Raw genomic sequence first — 23,478 nt, forward strand, 5'->3', positions numbered from 1 at the left:
TATTGGTTTCTTTTGAAATTGAAAAAGTAATGCCAATGCCATAAACAAACCTTGAATCTCCTAATTTTTAAAAATTCACCGGATGCAAGAAAATGTCTGATCACCTAAATTATGACCTTAGTGGATAACAATTGGACTTGAATGGGTAGACAAACAAAAAACTTTGTAATGAAAAATTGCCCATCTTCAAAAATGAAGGGGCAATTATGATATACGCAAATACCTACTGGAATTTTCAAACTTGAAGAGCACAAAAATGTGTAAATCTGAGATTTCGGAATTATGTTATACCCTTTTGATTTTAAAGATAAGTAATTAAGTAAACCTTTCTTCAAGTATTCCGTTAGGTAAAGGGAGGTGGAGGTTTAAAAGTTGATTTTGGTTCAAAATTATGACAATGATGGGCTCAATGGAGACCATAACTTCACTTCTCGATACCAAAAAATTGAGTTTTTGTTCACATTAGAAAAAAAATCTAACACTGAAAACCGTCATTTTAATACCTAAGGGAACGAAAATTGTAAATTCATGTTCTGCTCTCTTTTCCTCCACCACTAAAATATCAATTCAGTCTTTCCTCTCCCTTTACTCTATTCAAATTCGAACGCAAGATATTATCTATCAAAATTGTATTTAGCATCTTCGAAAAGCCACATTTTGATGTCCATCAGGATAATCTGAAAAATTTGAGTTTCCCCCCTCTCTTCACCATTTTTAATTTTCACTCAAAATAATGCCAAAAATTCTGCACCTTTAAAACACCACATCTCATGAACCAGCACGTTGGATTTGAAAATTCAAGTCCCCTGCCTTCTTCCTTTTTCGAGGTTTTGACTCGAAATAACGTAAAAAATGAATTCAACTACAGTAGACTCCCGATTATCCGCCCTAATTGGGGCTGAAGGTCTGGCGGATAACGAAAATGGCGGATAATCCGAAATAACATTTTCAGGGAAATTATTTTCGCTTAGGTGAAATTTTTAAAAAATTTCCAGCTAAAAAACGTAATTTTTCAGAAAAAATTGGAGAAAATTAGCAGAAATGAAAAAAATATGCATTGAAACGAGTAAAAAGATCAAAATATGCTGAAATATGCGCTAAAAAAGCCAAAATATGCAAAAATTTATGCATCCGCCCTCAGTAGGTCGGATAATCCGGTAGGGAAGGGCGGATGAAATTGGGTCGGATAAGCCGAAGGGCGGATAATCGAGTGGCGGATAATCGGGAGTCTACTGTACTTCAAAACCACAAATTTTGATACCCATCATTATGAAATTGAAAATTTTGAGCTAAAATATATTATTTTTCCTCCCATTGAAAAATAATTGGATCTGATCCGGTCCGAACAGATCTAATTGAATCAAAAGAATTTCTGAATCTAATCAGGTCTCCCTTCTTAGACCTGATCAATTTTGAACAGGAAAGAAACAGACAGACGATTTTGAAAGAGCAGACAGACGGGTCAATGCCCTTTAGAAACCAGACAGGAAGACGACTACCTTGAGAAGCCAGACAGGTAAATCAATGACCTTGAGAGGCTGGACGGACAGACAGACAAACGACCTTAGGAAGTCAGACAGGCGAGCAGACAATCTTGGGAGGCTATAATTATACAGATAGGTCAATGTCAATGACCTCGAGAGACCCGACAGCCAGACAGACAACATTGAGATGCCAGACAGACGGGCCAATGGTCTCAAGAGGCCAGATAAACAATTTTGAGAAGCCGGGCAGCCAGGTCAATGACTTTTGGAAACCAGGACGACGGGTCAATGACCTTTAAAAACCAGACATGAAGACAGACTACCTTGAGAAGCCAGACGGATAGTTCAGTGACCTTGAGAGGCTGGACAGACAAGCAAACGACTTTGGGAAGTCAAACAGGCAGGCAGACAATCTTGACCCTTGAGGGGCTATATACAGATAGGTCAATGACCTTAAGAGACTCGCGAGTCAGCCCACCAGCCAGACAACATTGAGATGCCGGACAGACAGGTCAATGGCCTTAATAGGTCGGACAAATGATTTGAGAAGCCGGGCAGACAGGTCAATGACCTTTGAAAACCACCCATGCGGGTCCATAATCTTTGTAAACCAGACATGCAAGCAGACGACCTTGAGAAACCAGACAGGTGGGTCAATGACCTCAAGTGACCAGGCAGGCAGATGACCATGAGAGGCTAGACAGGTAGGTCAGTGACCTTTGGAAGCCAGACAGACTATCTTAGGAAGTCATACTGACGGGTCAATGACCTTACTAGGCTAGACAGGCAGACAGCTAGACCACCTTGGGAAGACAGACAGGCGCGCAGATATCCTTGAGAGGCCAAACAAGAGGAAATATGACTACAAGATCCCAGACAGATGGGTCAGTGACCTTAATTTCCGTCAACTTTTGACTCAAAATGAAATCAAAAATAGATTAAATGTATTCAAAAATGCACATTTTGATACCCATCAAACACGTTAAACTTCAATATACTGAGTTTTGCCGCTTTCCTCAGCTCTCCCCCCTTTCCTTCCAAATGTTTCCTAAAAATGATACTGTTGGAGTGAATACAGCCCCTTCGAAAATTCCTCAACCAAGCAAATGAGCTAAAATTGTGAAAATCTCAAAATTTTAAAACTGAAACCAGATCTAAAAATTGAGCTCAACTGCATTTCAGTGAAGAGGGTTCTAAAAAACGCAGTTGAGCAATTTTTTTCTTGGAGATAAATGAATAAAAATTTTTGAAAAATGAAACAATAACTATGAACACATTTTCAGAAAATTCAGAGTGACCTTCTCGATCGATTTAGGAACATATTTTTTAAAATCGTTTTACGGTGGTTCAAATCCAAAATTTAGTTTAGCGATTAATATTCAGATAAAAATTGAAAAAGGCAAATCTAAGTTCATAGGAAGTAAATTTCATTTTCATCCTACCTAAAACACTTTTTGTTTTTTCATCGAAAACTGGAAAATCCGTGGAGGATTCAGAACTGTTCGAAAACATTATTAATCTACTCCGGAGGTCAAAAATAGTGTACAGTCCAAATGTCAGCCTTTTATGTCAATTTGATCAAATTTTGATTTTTTTTTCAAAAAAAATGGGCCCAATTTGAGCATCCGAAATTTTTGCTGGTGAGGTATTTTGGAGTCTTCTTTCAGTAAAATTTTACCTCGTTAGTTTAGGTATAAATATTCTGGTCAAAAAAAATGCACTTAAGGTGTTCGCCCTGGAAATCTGCTCAAATGAGGATAAGCACTTTAAACAGGTTGAAAATAATTAATCCACAATATTCGATTTTCGCTGCCCAAATTGATTTCCACGTCTTCTGGAGAAATTTTACGATTCCAAAGAAATCGAAAATCTCGTATGGAGGCTCCAGAATGACCGGAAATGATAAAATTCAGTTTGAGGAAATTGATATTTTTTTCAGAGCTAATAATTGTCAATATGTTTCACTCAATAAATATATCTATACATTTTTTTTCATGGTCGTTTCTGAATTTTTTAAAATTCCCCAAAAATCAAGAAATCAATTTGGGCAGCTGAAATTTCAGTTATGGGGATTTCAGATCACGCTCTTTTCAAAAATGGTGGCCCCATTCATAAATCGGAGACAGGCACTTCGTTGAACGATTTTCTTGTTCTTGATTGTGCATGAAAAGTAATAATTTTTCACCATCAGATGAGCTTGAATTTCATAATGAGGTGAAACATTAATTAATTTTTCGATACAAGCTTTTCAATGAAAAATAATCTCCAATGGAAAACATGGAAAAATCGAAGAGAATCATATCTTTACTCAGCTGAAATAGACTTTAATTTGATTACGTAAGGTCGTATTTATTCACTTACTCGAGGCAATAGCGTACAAACACAGAGGGCTGAAGATCTGCAGCATTTTCCTGGGCAGTTGTGTTGGATATCCTGAAACAAACCCCAAAGGGGGAAAAAAACATGTCACCATTAGTTATTCATCAATCTAACAGCAATATAAGAAAACATCAAAAGGGTATATCAGTAGGCTGGAGGTAAGATACGTTAACAGAAATATAGAGGGAGCGATATGCGTTAATTAAAACAAGAATAACGCGTTACTGACCTAGATGAGAAATACTATAAAAATAACGCGACGTATCACCGGTGGCATTACCTAATCGTAGGTGGCACTAGTATGGCGACAACTACAACATGTTGCTAGAGCTATAGCAGTAGCCGGGTCGCTGGCTGCGGCTTCGCTAGGCGCTATGAAAACTCCATTTCTAAATTTCTGCATGGTAAATAACATAAAATGTGAGCATAGGTAGGTATATCGCCCAGCAAGAGCATCGGGTATGGCAACGGTAGTCCAAACCTTATTTAGAGGTAGTTGTAAAACGTGGAATGGAATAGCCACCGATGACCCAAATAGTATAACTACGCAATTGGTGATAAAAAAAAAATACTTTCCTATTATCCAAACGACCAGACGAGATAACATGCCGGCTCATTAGCAGACACCTGCTACTCCTATAACACAGTACACAGGCCGTACACATTGCCGAGTGTCTAGATTCGAAGGCTACAAGCGTTCGCCATTTGAAAGCGGTTGCTCCTGCTCGTGTAGTCGTCGTATTCGTATATTCTCTCATTCTCTATTGTTTTTCGTACGCTCGATTATTATTATTTTCTTTTTTGTAAACACAGCGACCGACGCTGTCGCGTCATTGTATTAGGATCATAAAACCCAAAAGTAACCCTTGAACTTGACAATGAACCAATTAAAATTTGCAACCTATCAAATTGGCCAAATGAAAATTAACAATCTCGCAAAATGGTATTACTTCATCAACACAATGTATACGTTCGACGATATTCTTAATTAATCGACTGTGTTTTTCATCCCATGCTGGTAAATTTTTCCCGCCATTTTGCAGGAGGTGAAGTCGGCGCGGCGGCGGGGAAAATGGCGCGAAAATCTTTCCATCTTGTGTCCCTTTAATGGGGCCTCCTTCGATGATCATCGCGGTCGATACGTCTTTTCTTTAAGGTTGACATTCCTACCGTATATTTTATAGACACTATATACCGGTCATTTACATATGCATAATTCCCCGAACGTAATCCCAACATAAATTGGCGGTAGGCTCGTGTGAAACGAGAAAAAATACTATTCGTGCCGTTTTCCTCCCATCGCCGATGTCGATGTCGATGGAATTTTCACTGCTGCCGGCGTCACGTAATCAAAATTCTATCGACGCAATTCGTAGCTACATAGGTATATAGGCAGGTATTTTTAAAATACTCGCTAATTTCACGCAAAATTCTTCAACCAAACGACGAGGAAGGAACGAGCACGCGATCCTCGACTAGATATACGATAAGTTTGATAAGAATCTTTCACGCACTTTATAGAGGGATGTTTTTCGGTTTCAAGCTTTCGTAGCTTCACGCAATAATGTACGAGTATGAATTTTGTAGATTTCAAATTTGTGGCATCTTCGAAATTCCCCCTTCATTTCGTTATTTACACGTTCAGATGCCTCATTATGGCACTTTTTTAAAACGGTTTCAGTCATTGTTGAATGAGTGAGCCTTTGAGACAGAGGGGAGCAACATTTCTGACCAAAAAAAAAAAGTGAAAGTTTCTCATGTTGAATCACACAAAGTGTTGAACAGAATCTCCACTTAACAAAATATGCTGAATTTATACAGGACCTGTTCAAAATTACTAGAAAATCTGCGATAGCAAGCGAACTGTTTTTACTCTCTCCCATCCCCTCCACCATCCACCAAAAATGAGGAGACACCATGAAATGCACCATGCAGAATTACAAACACTGAACAGCCAAAAAAATTTACAAATAATATGGAAAAAAAAATTGAGAAAATTGAGAAAATTGAGAAATGCAGGCTACGTCATTCAATGTCAATATATTCTGATCAAAACAAAAAATTATTTCGATATTCAAAATTTAACCTTATGTCATTTATTAATTCCAAAATAAAATTGTAAAAATTTTCAAAATGTTTCAATTATCCATTTAAAAAAATATTATTTCAAAATTTTCTTTACATTTAATCGTCTTTTTTAAGTACCTATTATAACTACCTATTTTCTATAGATATCATTACTCTATTTTACTGAACCTGAGTATTGTGCATTAAACTATGATTTCAATTTCAAAGGTCAACAATTTTTCAATTCCCTCAAAATCTTTATAAATATGTGTACTTGAAAAGAACCACTCAAAGTCTCCAATCCCAGCGACTGGATTTAGATCCGAATGACTAAGTCTAAATATTCAGCTATCTCACTTCACTTTTTTCAAAATAGAGGTACACTGAGCTGTCAGATTTAAAAAATGAGCCCATATTCGAACTCAGCGACTTCGAGTTAGTAACAATCGATATGTCACTTCATTTTTGAAATTTTGATCGAAATTAGGGCATCCTGTGCTCCCCCCCCCAGAGGAATTGAAATCCAATTTTGAAAGCTAGTTTGTTGCAAAAAAAAGTAATACGTATGTTTTCATATCAAATATGTAATAATTATCATCCACATTTTGTACTTACGAAAAGTTAAGCTTTTATTCTGAAAGCTCAAAAGTTGAACTTTCGTATCAAAAAGTTCAAAAGGTGAGCCTTCATTCAGAATGATGCTTTCTCCGTAAATGTTCAAAAATTGAGCTTATTTCAAGAATGTTTGAAAGTTCGAGTTTTTTCTCTCAAAAGTTTAAAATTTGAGTAAGTAATAAATCTTTATCCTAAAAGTTTAAAAGTTGAACTTTCATGCTACACTTTTCAAAAAATGGGGTTTTACTTGAGTTATCACCTTCAGAGGTCAAAAATTGAGTTCATAAGAGGAGATTTCATCCTGAATTTTCAAAAGTTCAGGCTCGTTCCGGGAAGTTCCAACGTTGAGGTCTCCTCCTGAAAGTTCGTGAGCTGAGTTGGTTTTTTTTCCAAAACTTTAGAATGATAATTTTTTTGATAGTTTGAAAGTTTAGTTTTTATCCAAAATGATGATAAAATACATAGCTTTTATTCTGAAAGTTCGAAAGTCGAGTTTTCATCTTGAACTTTCAAAAATTCAGGTTGGTTCCTGGAAGTTTCAAAGTTGAGGTCTCCTCCAAAAAGTTCATAAGCTGAATTTTTTCTCCAAAATTTTAGAACTATAGTTTTCTTTTTTTGAAAGCTCAAAAGTTGAGTTTTTATCTAAAATGATGATAAAAGAGCTTTAATTCTGAATGTTCAAAAAACGAGTTTTCATACTGAACTTTCGAAAGTTCAGGTCGGTTCCTGGAAGTTCCAAAGTTGAGGTCTTCTACTAAAAGTTCATAAGCTGAATTTTCTTTCCAAAATTTTGGAACTATAGTATTGAAATGATGACGAAAGAGCTTTCATTTTGAGAAATTTGAAAAGTTGAGCTTTCATTTTAAACACTCAAAAGTTGGTTTTATTTTATCCAAGGTTTGAAAGTTGAAAGTTTATTTCGAAAATTCAAGAATCGAGCTTTCATCCTGAAGAGTTAAAAGTTGAGTTTTTATCTAAAATGATGAAAAAAGAGATTTCATTCAGAAAGTTAAAACGTTGAGCATTCATTTTAAATTGTCAAAAGCCGGTTTATTTTATTCTGAAGGTTCAAATGTTGATAGTTCATGTTGAAAGTTCATGAATCAATCTTTCAGCCCACACATTTGAAAGTTGAATTTATATCCTGAAAGTTCCACAGTTGAATTTTCCTCCTAAAAGTTCAAAAGTTGTGTTTGAATTTTGAGGTTTCAAAAGTTGGGCTTTTATTTTAAATGGCCAAAAATGGAAATTTCATTCTGATAGTTCAAAAGGTGAGATCTCATTCTGAACTGCCTAAAGTTGAGTTTTCATCATGAAAGTTTGAAAGTTGATTTTTTTATTCTGTAGGTTCAAAAGTTCAAATTTCATTGTCAAAGTTACAAGAATCAAGCTGTCATGTCATCTTGAACAGTCAAACGTTGAGTTTTTATTGTGGAAATTCATGAATTGAATTTTCTACTTGAAAGTTCAAAAGTTGAGTTTTCATTCTGAAAGTTACTAAGTTGAGCTTTCATCTTGAACGTTCAGAAAATTCAAAAGTTGAGTTTTTATCCTTGAACGTTTAAAAGTTGAATTTTCATCTCGAAAGTTCAAAAATTGAGATTTCATCTCGAATAAATTCAGAAATCAAACTTTCACATCCTGAGCATTGAGCAACCTAAGGTTGAGTTTTTATTCTGAGCTTTCAAAAGTTGGACTTTCCTTTTGGAATGAACAATAATGGAAATTTCATTCTGCAAGTTCAAAAGGCGAGATTTCCTTCTGAACTGCCTGAAGTTGAAATTTCATCGTGAAAGTTCGAAAGTTGAGCTTTCATGCTAAAGGGTTAAAATTTCAAAGTTGGCTTTTTATTCTGTAAGTTCAAAAGTTCAAATTGCATTGTCAAAGTTGAAAGAAGAGCTTTTATTTAGAAAATTCAAAAGTCCAATTTTTTTTATCCTTGGAACGTTCAAAAGTTGAATTTTTATCTTGAAAGTTTGAAAATTGAGATTTCATCCAGAATGGTATAAAGTTGAGATTTCATCTGGAAATTCACATCCTGAGCAGTCTAGGGTTGAGTTTTCATTCTGAATATTCATGAGTAGAATTTTTCTACTAAAAAATTCAGAATTTCAGTTTTCATCCACAAAGTTCAAAAGTTGAGCTTTCTCCTTGAACGTCCACCAGGCTATCATAACAAAAGTTCAACTTCAAGCTTTCCAAACTTGAATTATGTATTTTTTTACTACCGTATCCTATATTTACTCCCTTTAAAAATTTTGTAAACATGCTATTCAACTTTCAATTCATCCTCACTCATTTCTGACCACTACTTTGATTTTTGGCCCATTTTAACTACTTTCTGATCCAATTTCTGGTTGACGACGTGAGTTTGGTGAAAAACAGTTCAATAACCGTTCGAAATATGTATGTACAAATCACAAAATAATTTTTTTCTCCATAAGTAATAGCAAACCTGTTGAAGAGAAAAACAACCCCTTGAGACTGATTAGGAAATAAAAGACACAGAAGTTCACTCACAATACAACATAGGTACCTATGGAGAAGAGGTGTAAGACAAGACATCAGTATGGAGCTCAAAATTACCTATCAAAGCCGACGAAGGGCACCGGAATCGGTACCGGCACATCAACCATCATTCGCAACACAACGATTAAATATTTCCGAGGCGTGGTACACAAATCTGGGATCTGACAGCATGAAAAAACAAATTACGTAACATCGAGGTAGAAAAAAAATCAAATTTCTAATCGCCCATACAATGTAACTCGACTCACACAACCAGAACCACATTATACATATACCAATATTTGAGAAAAATTCGCCCATCGTACGTGCGATCGCGTACGACTCGATGGCGGGCATCGTAATTACAAAAAAAAAAAAAAAGCTACAACAGCGGGGGAAAAAATCAATAAACCGTATTTATTTGGCCATAATTATCAGTCGTATCATCGGTATACATAAATATATATTCTCCGTGAAACGACCTTGGATTTATTAATGATGGTAGTAATCAAATTACCCATACAAAATAGACGAAAGAATACAAATCTTAATACACAGCGCTTGTCGATGCATTAAATCGATATTACTCCCCTATAAAAGAGTACCTACATTCCACAACGACGATACGAACAAAAAGCCATAAATCATTTATCATACGAGTACCTATTTTACAACGCATCAAAAACCTGGTGATTCGCTCAACAAGACGAATAAGGAGGAAAGAAAAGCCACAACAAATCAATGCAGTATCCAGCTAGTCAGCTATACGTAGGTTTATGTATATAAACCACGTTAAAATATTCATTATGTTTAACCTACCAAGGTGGTAATGACTTCTTTTCCGACCGACCGACCGCAAATCTCATCTATCGAGGAGCAAATTTATGTACCTGGTATATACAATGAAAGCGATAATACGAGTGGCGAGTTTTAATCGAAGCCAAGAAGGGAAAGAAATTACTATTTTAAAACTTCGGTTTCGCTGTAATAAGCGGTTATCGTCGGCCAATTCAAATTATATAGCTGTTGTACTACGTGCAATAAAGTTTCCAATCAAGGTCAGCCATCGAGAATATCTGCGAGAAAATCAATGTCAAAATGGTTGACATTTTTTTTTTCAGACTTGGTTAATTTTCATCAACGACGATCGAATGGTTAGTATCGTCGCTATAGATGGAATCGCAGAATTTTCCCTTCTTTTATCGTCGTGTTGTTTTGGTCAGGGTCGTCGAATTATCCTCAATTGGCATCGTAACCTAAAAAAAATCAAACTATATCATCGATGAAAACTAGATCGAACAAATTATTGATGTCATGTGAATCGACCTTGGCAGTAGAACCCTTCATCAGTAACTCGATGAGGTGAAAAGTTCGACGTATGGAAATTCATCAAGATTACCAGAAATTATCATAAACAGAGATCCAATAATATTATTTCGATGAGTTATTTTTAAGACAAGTATTTCGGTATTAAATTCAATCTCTATACACCTTCGGTAACAGGAACATCGATGCATGCTTCGCCTTAATATGGCCGAATAGGCAAATATATTAACCAGACAACGAATTCGCAGTCAATTATAATTGCTAACTTGACATATAAAAAATCGAATAAAGACAATTACGACGTAGATACAGTCGAATTACTAACAAGTAAATTCATTATATACGTGTAAAAGTTTCTTATTGTAGGTAACATCTAGACTACGAGTATCTGTCGTACACAAAAGCTATCCGTATACATTACAGATACGAAGAAAATCTTCGATAAAAAGAAAAATAATATTACAAGTATGAAAACAATGAGATACGTGCGCTCTAAATGACTGTTGTATTGAACAAAAGAACAGAGGGAGGTTTACTTGTATGTAATTTAAATCACTGGCTTTAGAAAAATATATACGTCATGAGATGAAAATAAGAAAAGGCGCCGAATTAACACTCAGGGCGATATGATTCTTCGTTAGGTTTAAATAATGGCAGGCATTGTATGGTATTAAATTGATTGGAAATTCATAAAAGTGTTTTCAAATCAATAGATTTGGTCTGCGGTGAAGTCTTGTATAGAGAATGGATGAATATTAAATACGTGTTTTCGGCAGATGACGATGAAAAGAACAATAATTTTGGATTGTTTTTCGATACTTTAGATACTAGAAAACAGAATATGGTTAGCTCTTATTCTCTTGAAAAGGGTTTCGTCTACTGTATATTGTAGTTTTCACGAGGAATATTATAGAAAACACCAGCAACAGGATTAAGATTACATTATCATTTGAAAATAAATATTGAGATAATTTTTTCAGCGGTTCGTAAAAACAGAATTGATTGGAATTTGTAAAACTGCAACAATCACTCATCCTTGTCAAGATTATCGAACGATCGAGGGAAATATCTCAATTGGATCTTGATTATTACTCCTTGTTCAGGAACCTGCTGGAATTATTCAAGATCAATATAGACGATTCTTTGTACAATAAAAATTATCAATAAGTGAGAAGAATTAGAGGACGATAGATCTGGATTTAAAATAAATCGTTCTTCCTCACGAATGAACCATCAAGGATTTCTGAAAATTTTCCAAAGTAATATGGATAATATCGAGTGAAATTATTAACGGATCCGAAGTTAAAAAATTAATAGTTTCAGCAACGAAGCTAGTATTTTGCAGATTCGTAAGGAAACTGCTGCGTGGACTGGTTCTTTATTAACTGTATCGTTTACTCTCTCTGTCTAGATACGTTGAAGGTGAATAGAAAATTCACTAATGAAAATCATCGGGGCAAGTCACGAACCAACAAAGCAGCATTCGATCCAATGGTGTGATCCTAGAAAAATTACGAATCAACAAAATGAAACAGTTTGATCACAGTTCAAATTACAAATACACCCAAATCTCGAATATATTCGGGGATAGAAGCATTCAATTTCTTAGATGATAAAAGGGACTCCTATGACTGCACAGATTGAGTTTGAATTGAAATACTGAATTTTTAAACCAAATACTTAGATATGTACTATCGATCACCAAAGAGTGAATCACTCTGCACCAAATGAGAATTCTTCTGAGCTTTTACTTTTTTAAACAACACGACTGGTTAAAAACACACAACTTTCAAAGCTCACACGTACTTTGTGTTAATTCACTTGATTGTGTTTTCCTTTTCGAACACCCTATATCAGAAAAATGAATTTAAATGTTCTTGAATCGTTGTCGACTGGGAAAGATTAATCATTGAGTGTGATGAAAATTGAAAACCAGTAGAAGTAGTCCCATATATCTTCGATTACGAAAAGCTCAACTTTTAGAGCTTGAATACAGAATCTAATTCTGGATAGGAGTTACAAACTGATGATGGAACAATGAAAATACTTCATTTTTCAAATTAAATTAGGTACAAATAAACAAGAGTAGAACTTACCTTCAGTTGAGAACATATTCGTATTGAACTATTTTTCTCATTTAATGATGAATTTTTACTTGAAAATTGGAACAAAAAAAATGGTAATAACACAAAGTTGCGATGTCACTTTTGAGGCATGTACAAATTTACGAAAACTTCGCGAGGGTAACGTGATTCTTTGGTGATGGAATTTAGAGAAACTGAAAAACTGCTTTAAAGAAACGATCAAATTACAAAGCAATTTCCGAACTCCGAATATCACAAGCAATTTGAATTTGAGCTTGAGCTTTCATTTTGATAGCTTTTTTAGCACTGTGTGCCAATTTTTTCATCAAATTGAACCAATCAGCATATCGATATCGAATATTGAATGCACACAGAACCGAAGTCCAAAATACACCCTCACCAAAAAATTTGGTGTTTGAGGTTTTCCAAAAATCGTTATCAACAATTTTTTTTCAGTTATCATCACAACTTTCAGTGGGTTCCAATTTTTTGCGAGGTACGTATCGTACCGGTACGGGCCAGTGTCGAGAAACGTAATGTTCGATGTTTTTTTCATGTTCCTATTTGGTTTCAGTTACCGTTACGATTCATATTACATTGGGAAACCCTGGTCCGGTGGTCCCTGATCTTCTCAAACGTAGACTGCAACTACTGCAACAATCATCATCCCTTGTCAACTTGTCAAGATTATGGAACTATCGAGGGTAGTGGTAGTGAGGGTAGTATTCCGAATCTTGATTTTTATTTTTTACTCCTTGTTTGAGAACCTGCTGGAGTGCTGGAACCTATTCAAGATTAATATAATTCTTTATATACTACATACATATAAAGTACACCATTACACCATTGTTGTTAGATGCGAAAAGTACATCTTTATGAGCGACTAGGAAACTGTAGAAATAAAGTACTTTATTTGTACTAGTAAAATAAAGTAAGTAAACATTATCTCATCTTTCATCAAATCAATTTGTAAGTTTTTAAGAAGTGGTAACACTATTACCTGTGATGCAAATAGACCGGTGGAGTGGAGTTATCAGTTGATTAGAAATTTTCATGTACGATTTCTGCTTTGGTTATTAATTATTCAAATTTTCATGTGCAATAGTGTACACGTCTTGTTATTTTATTATTGAAATGTTTAAAATAAATTCCACTTCGAGTTCAAGTGATTTACATATCATCATTTCATACAGACAATGGTCAACGATTTCATATTGATCACAAATAGAATGCTCGATCAGGTTCTTAAGTTTCGTGTTGAATGGCGTTCAACTCTTTGTATGATCATTTTAGTGTAGAACGTGTTCATAATAGTAAGTCTACTTCATAGAATCGCGTAAATAAGTAGCTGTATAAATACTACATATGTGTACGTAGACGACCTACGTAGAATCTCTACGTAACTAGCTAACTGAAAAGTGTATCTCTTTCTGAGTAATCAATAAGTAGGTACATCATCGAAGTTTTTCAATTTCGTTCGTTAAAAAATTTCAATCACCAAACACATAGTCACTCACAATGATACAGAAGTTGCTGCTGTATTTTGTGCAAAGCTATTTGAGTATTCTACGGAATCAATATGGAATCGTTGACCATTGTTATCACTCTGAAATGATATATAAGTACCGGTACGCATCTACACATATGGATAATCGTTTAAATGTTCTTGTGATTACTAACAGCAATAGAAATTAAACTCATTCCGTCATTCGAATCATATTTTGAATCAATTGTGTAGATTACAACTTGACAAGACAAGATTTCTGGTATTCTCCATCAGTACTTGACTGATTGAATACATACAGCACAAGCAGCGACTTTTCTGTATCATTCTGAGCGACTACGTACTGTGATCGATGTTTTTTAGCGAACGAAATTGTAAACGGTCAACGTTGTAGTCACTCAGAAAGATACACTTTTCACTTCTAACAACAATTAGACGTAATGGTGTACTTTTTATATGTACGTAGTATATAAAGCTATTTACGCTACTCGTAGGAAGTGGACTATTATGAACTCGTGCGTTATTACAACGCTCGCCTTCGGCTCGCGCAGTAATAACGCACTCGTTCATAATAGCCCACTTTATACAACTTGTAGCGTAAAATACCATTGTACAGTAAAATAAAAATTATCAATAAGCGAGAAGAATGAATTAGAGGACGATAGAGCTCAATAAAGCTGAATTGAAAAAACTCATCGTTGTTCACTTGTTCCTCATGAATGAAATGAACCATCAAAGATTTCTGAAAATCCTCCAAAGTACAAAATATGAATAATATCGAGTGAAATGATTATAATGAATCCGAAATTAAAAAATTGATTTCAGATGCACATTGTATTGTTTAAAAGGGACTTAAAATAGATAGAATTGAATCAAAATTAATGTACCAATCTTTAATATTAAAATCTGAAAAACATACAAATACTTCTACAAAAAAAAAAAATCAAACTGGTACATGTGAATAATATAATTATTCTTGAACAATATTGTCTTCTTCTAACAAAATCGTTCAATTCCTTATTCACACCAAAAAATCCGGAAGAGCATAGAGTATAGACACTGTACCTGCGGGAAGACAACGAACTGGCAGCCATCTTGGCTGAATTACGTGTGTCATGCCAATTTATCCCGCTGGGTGCTTTTGGCTGCGCTGGTGTCGAATTCTTGAACGAAGTACCATGCGAACTGCGAAGTACAGCGCGCGCAGCCAAGAGCATCACTACCATCCCTCTTCCCCGTTGCCTGCAAACTGACGTACAGCGCAGCCAAAATCACCCAGCGGGAGAAATTGGCATGACACAAGATTTTACTACCGTCCCTTTTCCCCGTTACCTGCAGTTCGGTGTCTTACCCGGAGGGCACAGGTACAGTGTCTATAGCATAGAGCAATGAGCTGTCCATGATGACAACTTCAGATTTTCATCATCATCGTGATTTTGTAACTGGTACTGGTACGGTAGACCTACTTAGCTTCACATAACACGACATGACATGGTTTTAAATAAAAAAATCCTGATTAAACACGTCACGAGCATGCGGGTTTAGAAGTCAGGTCAGAAATCAATCCTGCTAAGTATCAGTGCATTATTTTTGACAACAACCTTATCTTCTTATGCCAAAACTGAGAACTCCACACACATGATCCTTATAAGACTTCTCTTCGTGGTATGAGTTTGCCACGGGGGTAAGCGTGCATTTTATTGCATCGCAAAACTCTGTCCATCTATTTTCGAGCATCAATTTGTGAATTCCATAGCCATAGTTGACAAAACCATCACGTAAACTCTTCTCTAGAAGACATCTTGTAGTCTCGTTTGCCACATCTATTTGATATCTTTCTTTGTCTTCGCATTGTACACAGGATAAAAAACCACCAAAAATGAACATAGAATAGAACAATTTTCCGTCCGGAGTTCTTTCATTATACATTTCCTCGATTATATGCGACATACGAACATACAGCAAGAATTCTTTTTCGCACGGTCCACGTAGTACTTCTGATAATGAATCTTTATCTTCCTGAGTGAATATACAACTCAACCACAAGGGACGTGGAGCAATATTAACATGGAAGTGATTTCTTTTAAGATATAAACTTCGAAGGAAGCTTACGCAGATGGCTGGATTCAGGAAAGAATTTCCATTGAACTTGAATTTCGCCACTTTTAAGCATTTATCCAACGTATCAGTAGCATCCAAGTCGTATTTTTCAATCACTTTGTTGATTGTATTCGTAGAATAGGAAAAATATTTTCCAACTATACTCTTTTCTTCGTCAATGTCATAAAAACAAGCCATTCCACTGAGCTGGGGGGCGAAATACCCCGAAACGCCGAAGCAGATCGTCACTACGTCATCGGCAAATGTATTCGAATATGAGGTAGATAGAAATTGAGTGAATCGTTTACATATTTGCCACGATTCGGCACCTAGTTGAGCGATCGTATCATAAACCTTGTCGCAAGAATCCAGGAGAAGGTATGTCTTCGTCTTTGTTCTATCTTTCATCGTTAGCTCCCTGATGAATTTCTGTAGAGAAACATATACACTGCCATGAGTACTCATTAACACTTGTGCTTTTTCGAAAACATTTTCGTTAAAGTACTTTTTAAAAGCATTCAACATTATCTCTATAAGAGATTTTTGAAAATCACCTTTGTTGCGACCTTCAATGGCTTCGAAGTTTATGTACGCAACATTAGCCGATTTGCGAAATTTTTCATATTTATCTGGACACTGAGTAGCGAACTCGCAATTTTCAAAAAATCTGTTTACTTTATCCGGTAAATCCGTACTCCATAAGAATGCCTCTAGAAGTATGGCGATGGTGGTTTTACCAGTGCCCGGTGGATAAATAATCACAACTATATGCTGATGCGATAATAACGTTTCGAATACCATGGTATTATCTTGGAAGTATACTTGGTCGATGATATCTTTGATGTCAAAGATCGACACAGGTTTCAAAGGTTCATGTGAGGATTCTGATTCTGAAACATCGAAAACATGTTACAGAACTTTCTATGACTTCTTTTGTTTTACTTGTTTCACATACCTGCATCGCTCAATTCAATGATCTTGCCGTCGGTGCGATTTTCTAGTATTTTTAACGTGAGATAAGGTTTAACCATGGAAGTACATGACGTACTAGGCGTTTCTGAAGATGAAGCGCTAAGCGTATCTGGAATGTAACCATACGAATGAATAATTATTGTCTAGAGTATTACTGTCAAGAATATTGTCTAACATACCTGAACGAATTCGCTTAGGAAGTGGCCATGTCATTTTAAAATCAAAATGTACACTCGATTTGAACCACTCAGCACATCACCGAAGTGCATAAAACACCCCACCAAAACTGAAAAAATTATGGTGTTTGCAATTATCCAGAAAAAAATTTTCAAATTTTGTTTTCAGCGCCGGTTTTGTTATTTGTTATCATCACAACATTCAGATTCAGGGGTTCCAATTTTATGTTTTTTCGATGCAGTACCGACCAGAAACGTAACGTTCGATGTTTTTCTCCTGGTTCCTATTTGGTTTCGGTTACCGTTACGATTCATATTATTGGGAAACCCTGATCTTCCATAACACAAAGTCAAAAAAAATTTTTATCAATGTGTCTCAAAAATTTGAAATTTTTCATTCTTTTCGTTTCAAGCCACGTTCTGGCTGGTTGAAATTAATTTATTTCTATATAAATCGTGGATTATACGCCATAAATTATCCGTGTTAATCGAATATTTTCTTCGCAGATCAATTTTACGTCCTTTCCGGTGTCTAACAAAGGTAAGTTCTCCATCAGTTCATTACCGGAGTACATGATTTTTGTCGTCGATTTTCTATGTTAAATCTTGATCATCTTTTCGTTGTTCTGTCATTCTACCTTGAATCATATTCTCACCGGTTCTATCTTTTTTCCGTAAACTGTACAATGAAATTTCCTAAATCCGGATACCACCCATGTTACTCGAGTTTCAGTAGGAATAATGATGCATATTGTTACTTTGCAGATTGAAAAATGGCAGCCTTAATTGAAAAAAATTCGGTTTGGACTGATAAGCATCTTTATGACGATGCTGAAAGGGTTTACTACGAGAATTTGGCCAAGGTGAGTTCACTTTTTGTTCAATATAGTATCTTCCCTATTTGGATTCTTCACGAGTGTTTTATTTCAGGGCCCTGTCGTGAAGCAAGTTTCTTTAGCCGGTGAAGTCGCAAAAGCTCGTGAACGTATTAAGCAATCATTGGAAAATGTAAGTAATCACGTATCGAAGCATCTTTCGTCATACTGGTGTTATAATTCTACGTGTATTGTAGGTCGATGATTTGAAATTATCCGGATCTAATGTTAATGTTCAAAGTCAAATCGCTTCCGTAGAAGAAAAAGTCGATACTTTGAGAAAAGGTATGCATTCAGTCGTGTAATTCGAAACCTGTTTAGACCTTGTTCTAGAAAAATACGGTTCAATATTTTCTACTTCTGTTGATTAGATTTCGAAGAACTTCGTCTTGCGTTTTCAAGTTTAGAAAAATTGGTTAGGAATTTATCTCTTGGTCCAAAAGCACCGGAAAGTAACGTGTGTAAGAAACCTGAAACTAATGTATGTAAGAAACCAGAAGCTGCCAAACCACCACCAAAAGACGACGATGATGATGTTGATCTTTTCGGTTCCGGATCTGAGGTGACCTTTTTTTCTAATTTCGTGAACTAAAGTATCACTTGAAATTAATAATCTAAACTGAGGAATGAATTTTAGGATGAAGACGAAGAAGCTCAGAAAATCAAGGAGCAACGTGTAGCTGAATACGCTGCCAGAAAATCCAAAAGTAAATCAATTTGGATTTAACAGAAACAGTTGATTGTAATGGATGTGAATGTTTCTAATACGTTGATATTAATTTAGAACCAGTACTGATTGCTAAATCAAACATAATCTTGGATGTTAAACCGTGGGATGACGAAACCGATATGAAAGCGCTTGAAAAAGAAGTTAGAAACGTCGTTATGGACGGATTAGTCTGGGGTGCTTGTAAGTTATTGCAACTTGCTTAATTTTTGCACGATTGGTTCGGATAGTTCGAAATTTGTATCAACTGCCTTCTTGTTCGCAGCTAAACTTGTCCCGTTAGCTTACGGAATTCATAAATTGCAAATATCCTGCGTTGTGGAAGATGATAAAGTTTCGGTTGACGAGCTTCAAGAAAAACTTCAAGAGATCGAAGATTATGTAAGTTGGGCTTGAAATTTCAGCATGATTGCGAATCATGATTCATGAATCGTGGTGAAATTTGGCTGTGCAATTTTTTAATTCGTTTACTTTTGCTTTTTTTGTTGCAGGTCCAAAGTGTCGATATCGCTGCTTTCAATAAAGTGTAAATTCATACGTATATCATATATTTATTAATGCTCTTTTTCAAGTACAATTTTCTCAACACTATTGTCATTTAAAAAAATTGAAATACATGTAACCTTTTATTAAATTTGAGTATTTTTCTTCAAAAAATCCTTGTGGGATGAGTGAAAATGCGAATTTTGATTACCAAGGTTGAGGATTGAGGATGGCACGAGTCGTTTGAATTAAATTAATGAATTTTTATTTCAGATGTTGAGCTAATTGAGCCAAAATGAATAAAAATTGTATCGAAACGCAAAAGAACATCCTTTGAGATCTCAGATTTCAATTAAAATTTCACCTTGTATTCAATAATTAAAAATTTAAAAACAAAATGAAGATTCAAAAATGAACTTACTTACGTTCAAACCTTCAAAGTTCAACTATAGAAGTTGAAAAATTTGGATAGTGATAGTGATAGATCAATGATCAAATCAAATCAAAATTCAAAATTTTAAATTTTAAAAAAAATTAAAAATTTTCAATTTTGTGCCCAAACTCAAAATGAAATGAAATATGAAATAACAAATAACGTTGTAAATACGGTAAATACAAAGACTTTTGGTTTCCATTCTCGTGAATTTAGCTGTGATTAGTTCGTGTTTTTCCGGTGAAAAGTTATCAAACTGATTACAGAGAGCGTCTTCCTGCATTCTTTATTGCAAAAAACTATGAATAATTGAAGTAATTAGTGTAAAAAACATTCAAAATAATATAAAGAGTGAACGGTGCATCCATATACTTTCAACTGTAAGATCCATCGAGGTAGTACAGCTCGATAACCCTCAGCTATGGCGTTGATGCAAAGGAGAACAAACGTGAGTATTTTCAAGTTACTAAAATGATAACCGTAAAAATATTCGTTTAAATCTTATTTCTGTCGATATTTCAGGTACGTCTGCCACCTGAAGTGAACCGTATTCTGTACATCAGAAATTTACCTTATAAAATAACCGCCGAAGAAATGTACGATATTTTTGGGAAATATGGAGCCATACGTCAAATCAGAGTGTGAGTATTGATAAATGGACATTCAAATTAGCAATTCGTATATTTGGTTCTTATTGTTGTATCTGTTTTTAGTGGTAATACTGCTGATACTAGAGGAACAGCGTTTGTCGTGTATGAAGATATTTTCGATGCTAAGAATGCCTGCGATCATCTTTCCGGTTTCAATGTGTGTAATAGATATTTGGTCGTCTTGTACTATCAGGTAAATTTATTCGTTGCAACTACCTATGCATCTCGAATTGAACACTATTTTAACGATTTCTTTCATTTACAGTCCAATAAAGCGTTCAAGAAAGTTGATGTTGAAAAGAAGAAAGAAGATTTAGAAAAGGTCAAGACGAAATATGGTTTGAATACAGAAGAACGTAAATAATCTAAGTCCCACGTTTCTCCCCGAAGTACATCTGGAATCAATGATATGGAAACGGAGCATGTTTGTACACTCATGTAAATATTTTGTATTTTATATTTTACAATAAATAAAAATTTTACAATAAGAAAAATCTTCTTACACTCGTGTCAACTAAAAAAATCTAACAGGAAACCTTAGCATAGTTTACATCAAAATAGTACTCTATTAGTGTGTAAAAATAATAACGGATCTATCATATTAACATTTAGAGATGCCCGTTTTGAAGAATAACTCATGTACTCCTTGACCGAGTGGCACCCGTTGAAAATGACGGTAGCAGGAATACAATGGTAACGGTGAGCCAATCTGATCAAATTCGGGCATTTCTTATTCATGAGTTGCCACCATTCTAAAGGACATTCTTCGAACGAAGCGTTAGAGGCTGTTTGATAGCTCTGTACTTCCATTTTGACTCTATCTTGATCTGTTACCGCAGGCTTACTCACAGTGAAGGAACCGAATAAGGCGTTGATACCGGAAAGTCGAGCTTTTTTATCAGTCGATGGGCTTTTCCCCGCACCTGTGAAAGAAATCAACATTAGTCGATGGAAAGACCAAATTTGGAAAATATCAACAATCGAAACTCTTACTTGTGCTAGGTTCCTCGGAAGGGCAAGCACCTTCGGTTCTGATCAATTCTGACAAAAGATCCATCAAAGTCTGCTCCAGGTTGAAATGTTCATCTTGTACGTAAGTTTTGAAACGAGGATCTAACGCAGTAGCGATCGATATGAGTTGCTCGACTACAGTATCGCCGTAAGCGTCATTTAAGAAATTTTTAATCGTTGTTTTTAGCTGCTGCGTTAAAGACGAATCGTCTTCGTTGATTTCAAGCTCGGCGTTATTCACTCTCAGAGTGATCGGTTTGATTAACGAAATCGACGGATTCTTTTCTTCGAATAAAGTACTCACGAAAGTTTTCAAAGGTTTGAGTACGTTTATCAAATCTTGCATTTTATCCCATTCGATGGACGATAACGAGGTGTATTTTAATTTGACCGAAGAATCGTTCAACACTTGTATAATGGTTTCTTTTCTTCTGAGTAAACCTCTCAACATGTAATACGTGGTCAACCACGAATGAGGACTGTCGTAATTCAACGCGTTTTCGTCATTTTCATCGTAGTCGTCGTCTTCAAAATCGGTGTTCGTAGTTGCAGATTCGTAAACGGCGACTTTCAATTCTTGAATGAATTTCACCACTCGACGACATTTCTCCAATAGCAATTTTATATCAGGAAATTGGAAACAATTCTCCGAACATAATCTCTGCAGTATGTTCAAGAAACAAGGTAGCGGAGTGATACTTTTGATTTGTAATGCGGCTCTTAATTCTGCGCATTCAGAGGCCAAAATGACGCCGGTTATCGCCGTACTGTTGATATTCCAGTCGCCGAATAGTTTATCCAGAACGGAAATCCAGTGCTGGGCGGTTTCAGAACCGGTGCAATAAACGGTGGTTAGTAATTTCGTGAATAAACGAGGTTCGCCGTTTTGCAAGTAGTGCATATAAATAGATTCGCATTTTAACCCATCTAGGGTCTGCCATTCTTCGATACTAATTGAAAGATTACTGATGCAATTGTTCATTATAGCATTATAGACTTGTTGCTTGCAGGATTCGTATAATTCGGGGATCAACTCTTCGGTGACTTTTTTCTCACTGGGTAAGGTGACTGGTTTATTGTACAAACTGGAAACCAAATTATTGAACCCTTTGCCATCGACGACATCGGTAGGGACTAAATCGGTGATGATGAAATTGACCACAGCGTCTGTAATTTCACTCGACTCGGTGTTATCGTTGGTGACGTGTCTGACTTCGTTAAATTCGCTCAATTCGTCGTTATTAGGGAAAATGATGGCAATATTAGATATATCCGATTCGGTGACTTCCTCTGTCATTACGACGTGAACTTCTTTATTATCATTTTTCTGCTTGCTAGCGTTAAAATCGACGGTTCCGTCGACATTTCGAGAATATATGTTTTTCAACGACGAGGAGGTCTTGGCTCGCTTCGCGGAGGTTCCGGGGCTAGGAGTAGGTGGAGGTTTTTCTCCTTCTTCGATTTCAATTTTTCGAAATATATTTTTGTGTTTGCTGTGCAAATGCATGCGGAGATTGCTCGTGTTTCGATTATAAATCATTTGAGATTTGCAAATAATGCAGACGATCTTTTCTCTGGTTAATATTGTGCCGTCGTCGTTCGCCGGGAACCCGAAGTATTTCCAATAGACGCTTCTCATCCTCATCGGGACGACTAATTTTTTATAATAGAGCGGCATTTTGCGCCGCGATAAATCGAAACTAGAAGGATCCATTAAACAATGCTCCAATTCTAACTCGTTATCTTTATTCAGTCGTTTGAGCATTTTTTTTCGCGCTTATTTTAATTCAATGTGCATAATAAGCTGATATAATCGATAACCATTGATAGAAAAACGATTTTTTTACCTTGTCAATGATGAAATCGAATTGCAGTGATTGAAATTGATTTCGGAACGGCAACTTTAACAATATCGAAATACGTAAATCGATAACAACAATTTAAAGATCAAACGAAATGGCCGAACTCGAAAACTCGATTGCTCGGTTTCGAAATATTTTACGCGATTACTGGATGACGAAATTACCACACTAATCGTTAGCCGCCGCAAAATTGGATTTTACTCCGACCAATGAAAACGTGTT

At 35.6% G+C, this 23,478-nt stretch overlaps 5 protein-coding genes across 6 annotated transcripts in view; 2 read left to right on the forward strand and 3 right to left on the reverse strand.

Moving 5' to 3' along the window:
- The window catches only part of Oatp74D (Organic anion transporting polypeptide 74D), a 163,680-nt gene extending 150,762 nt beyond the window's left edge, over positions 1-12,918 (reverse strand). Inside the window, exons 1-2 of the mRNA XM_065366525.1 lie at positions 12,476-12,918; positions 3,846-3,917 (exon numbers count right to left, since the gene is read on the reverse strand). The gene's annotated coding sequence lies outside the window, so the exon portion shown is untranslated. The remainder of the gene's footprint in view (positions 1-3,845; positions 3,918-12,475) is intronic.
- Positions 12,919-14,788: 1,870 nt separating this feature from the next.
- On the reverse strand, positions 14,789-17,410 carry LOC135846735 (uncharacterized). Of its 2 annotated transcripts, XM_065366002.1 has the most exons (4): positions 17,219-17,410; positions 17,023-17,148; positions 16,622-16,957; positions 14,789-16,496 (listed from the first exon to the last, which is right to left on the reverse strand). In XM_065366002.1, exons 1-4 carry the CDS (start codon positions 17,250-17,252, stop codon positions 16,465-16,467), a joined length of 528 nt encoding a protein of 175 aa, XP_065222074.1. In that variant the 5' UTR covers positions 17,253-17,410; the 3' UTR covers positions 14,789-16,464. The 2 variants fall into 2 exon arrangements, with proteins under 2 accessions (XP_065222074.1, XP_065222073.1); XM_065366001.1 differs by having other exon boundaries at positions 14,789-16,957.
- A 188-nt stretch (positions 17,411-17,598) lies between these two features.
- Positions 17,599-19,451, forward strand: eEF1delta (elongation factor 1-delta). Its single transcript, XM_065366003.1, has 9 exons — positions 17,599-17,756; positions 17,981-18,078; positions 18,146-18,223; positions 18,288-18,375; positions 18,462-18,652; positions 18,728-18,797; positions 18,875-19,000; positions 19,083-19,198; positions 19,309-19,451. Exons 2-9 carry the CDS (start codon positions 17,989-17,991, stop codon positions 19,345-19,347), a joined length of 798 nt encoding a protein of 265 aa, XP_065222075.1. The 5' UTR covers positions 17,599-17,756; positions 17,981-17,988; the 3' UTR covers positions 19,348-19,451.
- Positions 19,452-19,973: 522 nt separating this feature from the next.
- Positions 19,974-20,877, forward strand: Sf3b6 (splicing factor 3b subunit 6). Its single transcript, XM_065369412.1, has 4 exons — positions 19,974-20,181; positions 20,256-20,374; positions 20,447-20,576; positions 20,649-20,877. The coding sequence occupies exons 1-4, from the start codon at positions 20,155-20,157 to the stop codon at positions 20,745-20,747; spliced, it is 375 nt and encodes a 124-aa protein (XP_065225484.1). The 5' UTR covers positions 19,974-20,154; the 3' UTR covers positions 20,748-20,877.
- On the reverse strand, positions 20,805-23,390 carry Dref (DNA replication-related element factor). Its single transcript, XM_065369405.1, has 2 exons — positions 21,377-23,390; positions 20,805-21,306 (listed from the first exon to the last, which is right to left on the reverse strand). Exons 1-2 carry the CDS (start codon positions 23,157-23,159, stop codon positions 20,936-20,938), a joined length of 2,154 nt encoding a protein of 717 aa, XP_065225477.1. The 5' UTR covers positions 23,160-23,390; the 3' UTR covers positions 20,805-20,935.
- Positions 23,391-23,478: the final 88 nt, after the last annotated feature.

The sequence above is a fragment of the Planococcus citri genome, chromosome 5 (genome assembly GCF_950023065.1).
Source record: "Planococcus citri chromosome 5, ihPlaCitr1.1, whole genome shotgun sequence".
Taxonomy (NCBI): Eukaryota; Metazoa; Arthropoda; class Insecta; order Hemiptera; family Pseudococcidae; genus Planococcus; species Planococcus citri.

What these genes read in the sequence shown, in the direction of transcription:
- LOC135846735 (XM_065366001.1), bottom strand. Translation starts at nt 17,252, where the DNA reads ATGACATGGCCACTTCCTAAGCGAATTCGTTCAG. An exon ending in TCCTAAGCGAATTCGTTCAG is followed by an intron (nt 17,149 to 17,218) that starts GTATGTTAGACA and finishes GTTACATTCCAG; the next exon opens with ATACGCTTAGCGCTTCATCT. An exon ending in CATTGAATTGAGCGATGCAG is followed by an intron (nt 16,958 to 17,022) that starts GTATGTGAAACA and finishes TCGATGTTTCAG; the next exon opens with AATCAGAATCCTCACATGAA.
- eEF1delta (XM_065366003.1), top strand. Translation starts at nt 17,989, where the DNA reads ATGGCAGCCTTAATTGAAAAAAATTCGGTTTGGACTGATAAGCATCTT. An exon ending in TTAAGCAATCATTGGAAAAT is followed by an intron (nt 18,224 to 18,287) that starts GTAAGTAATCAC and finishes CGTGTATTGTAG; the next exon opens with GTCGATGATTTGAAATTATC. An exon ending in TTTTCGGTTCCGGATCTGAG is followed by an intron (nt 18,653 to 18,727) that starts GTGACCTTTTTT and finishes AATGAATTTTAG; the next exon opens with GATGAAGACGAAGAAGCTCA.
- Sf3b6 (XM_065369412.1), top strand. Translation starts at nt 20,155, where the DNA reads ATGGCGTTGATGCAAAGGAGAACAAAC. An exon ending in TGATGCAAAGGAGAACAAAC is followed by an intron (nt 20,182 to 20,255) that starts GTGAGTATTTTC and finishes TCGATATTTCAG; the next exon opens with GTACGTCTGCCACCTGAAGT. An exon ending in GCCATACGTCAAATCAGAGT is followed by an intron (nt 20,375 to 20,446) that starts GTGAGTATTGAT and finishes ATCTGTTTTTAG; the next exon opens with TGGTAATACTGCTGATACTA.
- Dref (XM_065369405.1), bottom strand. Translation starts at nt 23,159, where the DNA reads ATGCTCAAACGACTGAATAAAGATAACGAGTTAGAATTGGAGCATTGT. An exon ending in TTCCGAGGAACCTAGCACAA is followed by an intron (nt 21,307 to 21,376) that starts GTAAGAGTTTCG and finishes TTTCTTTCACAG; the next exon opens with GTGCGGGGAAAAGCCCATCG.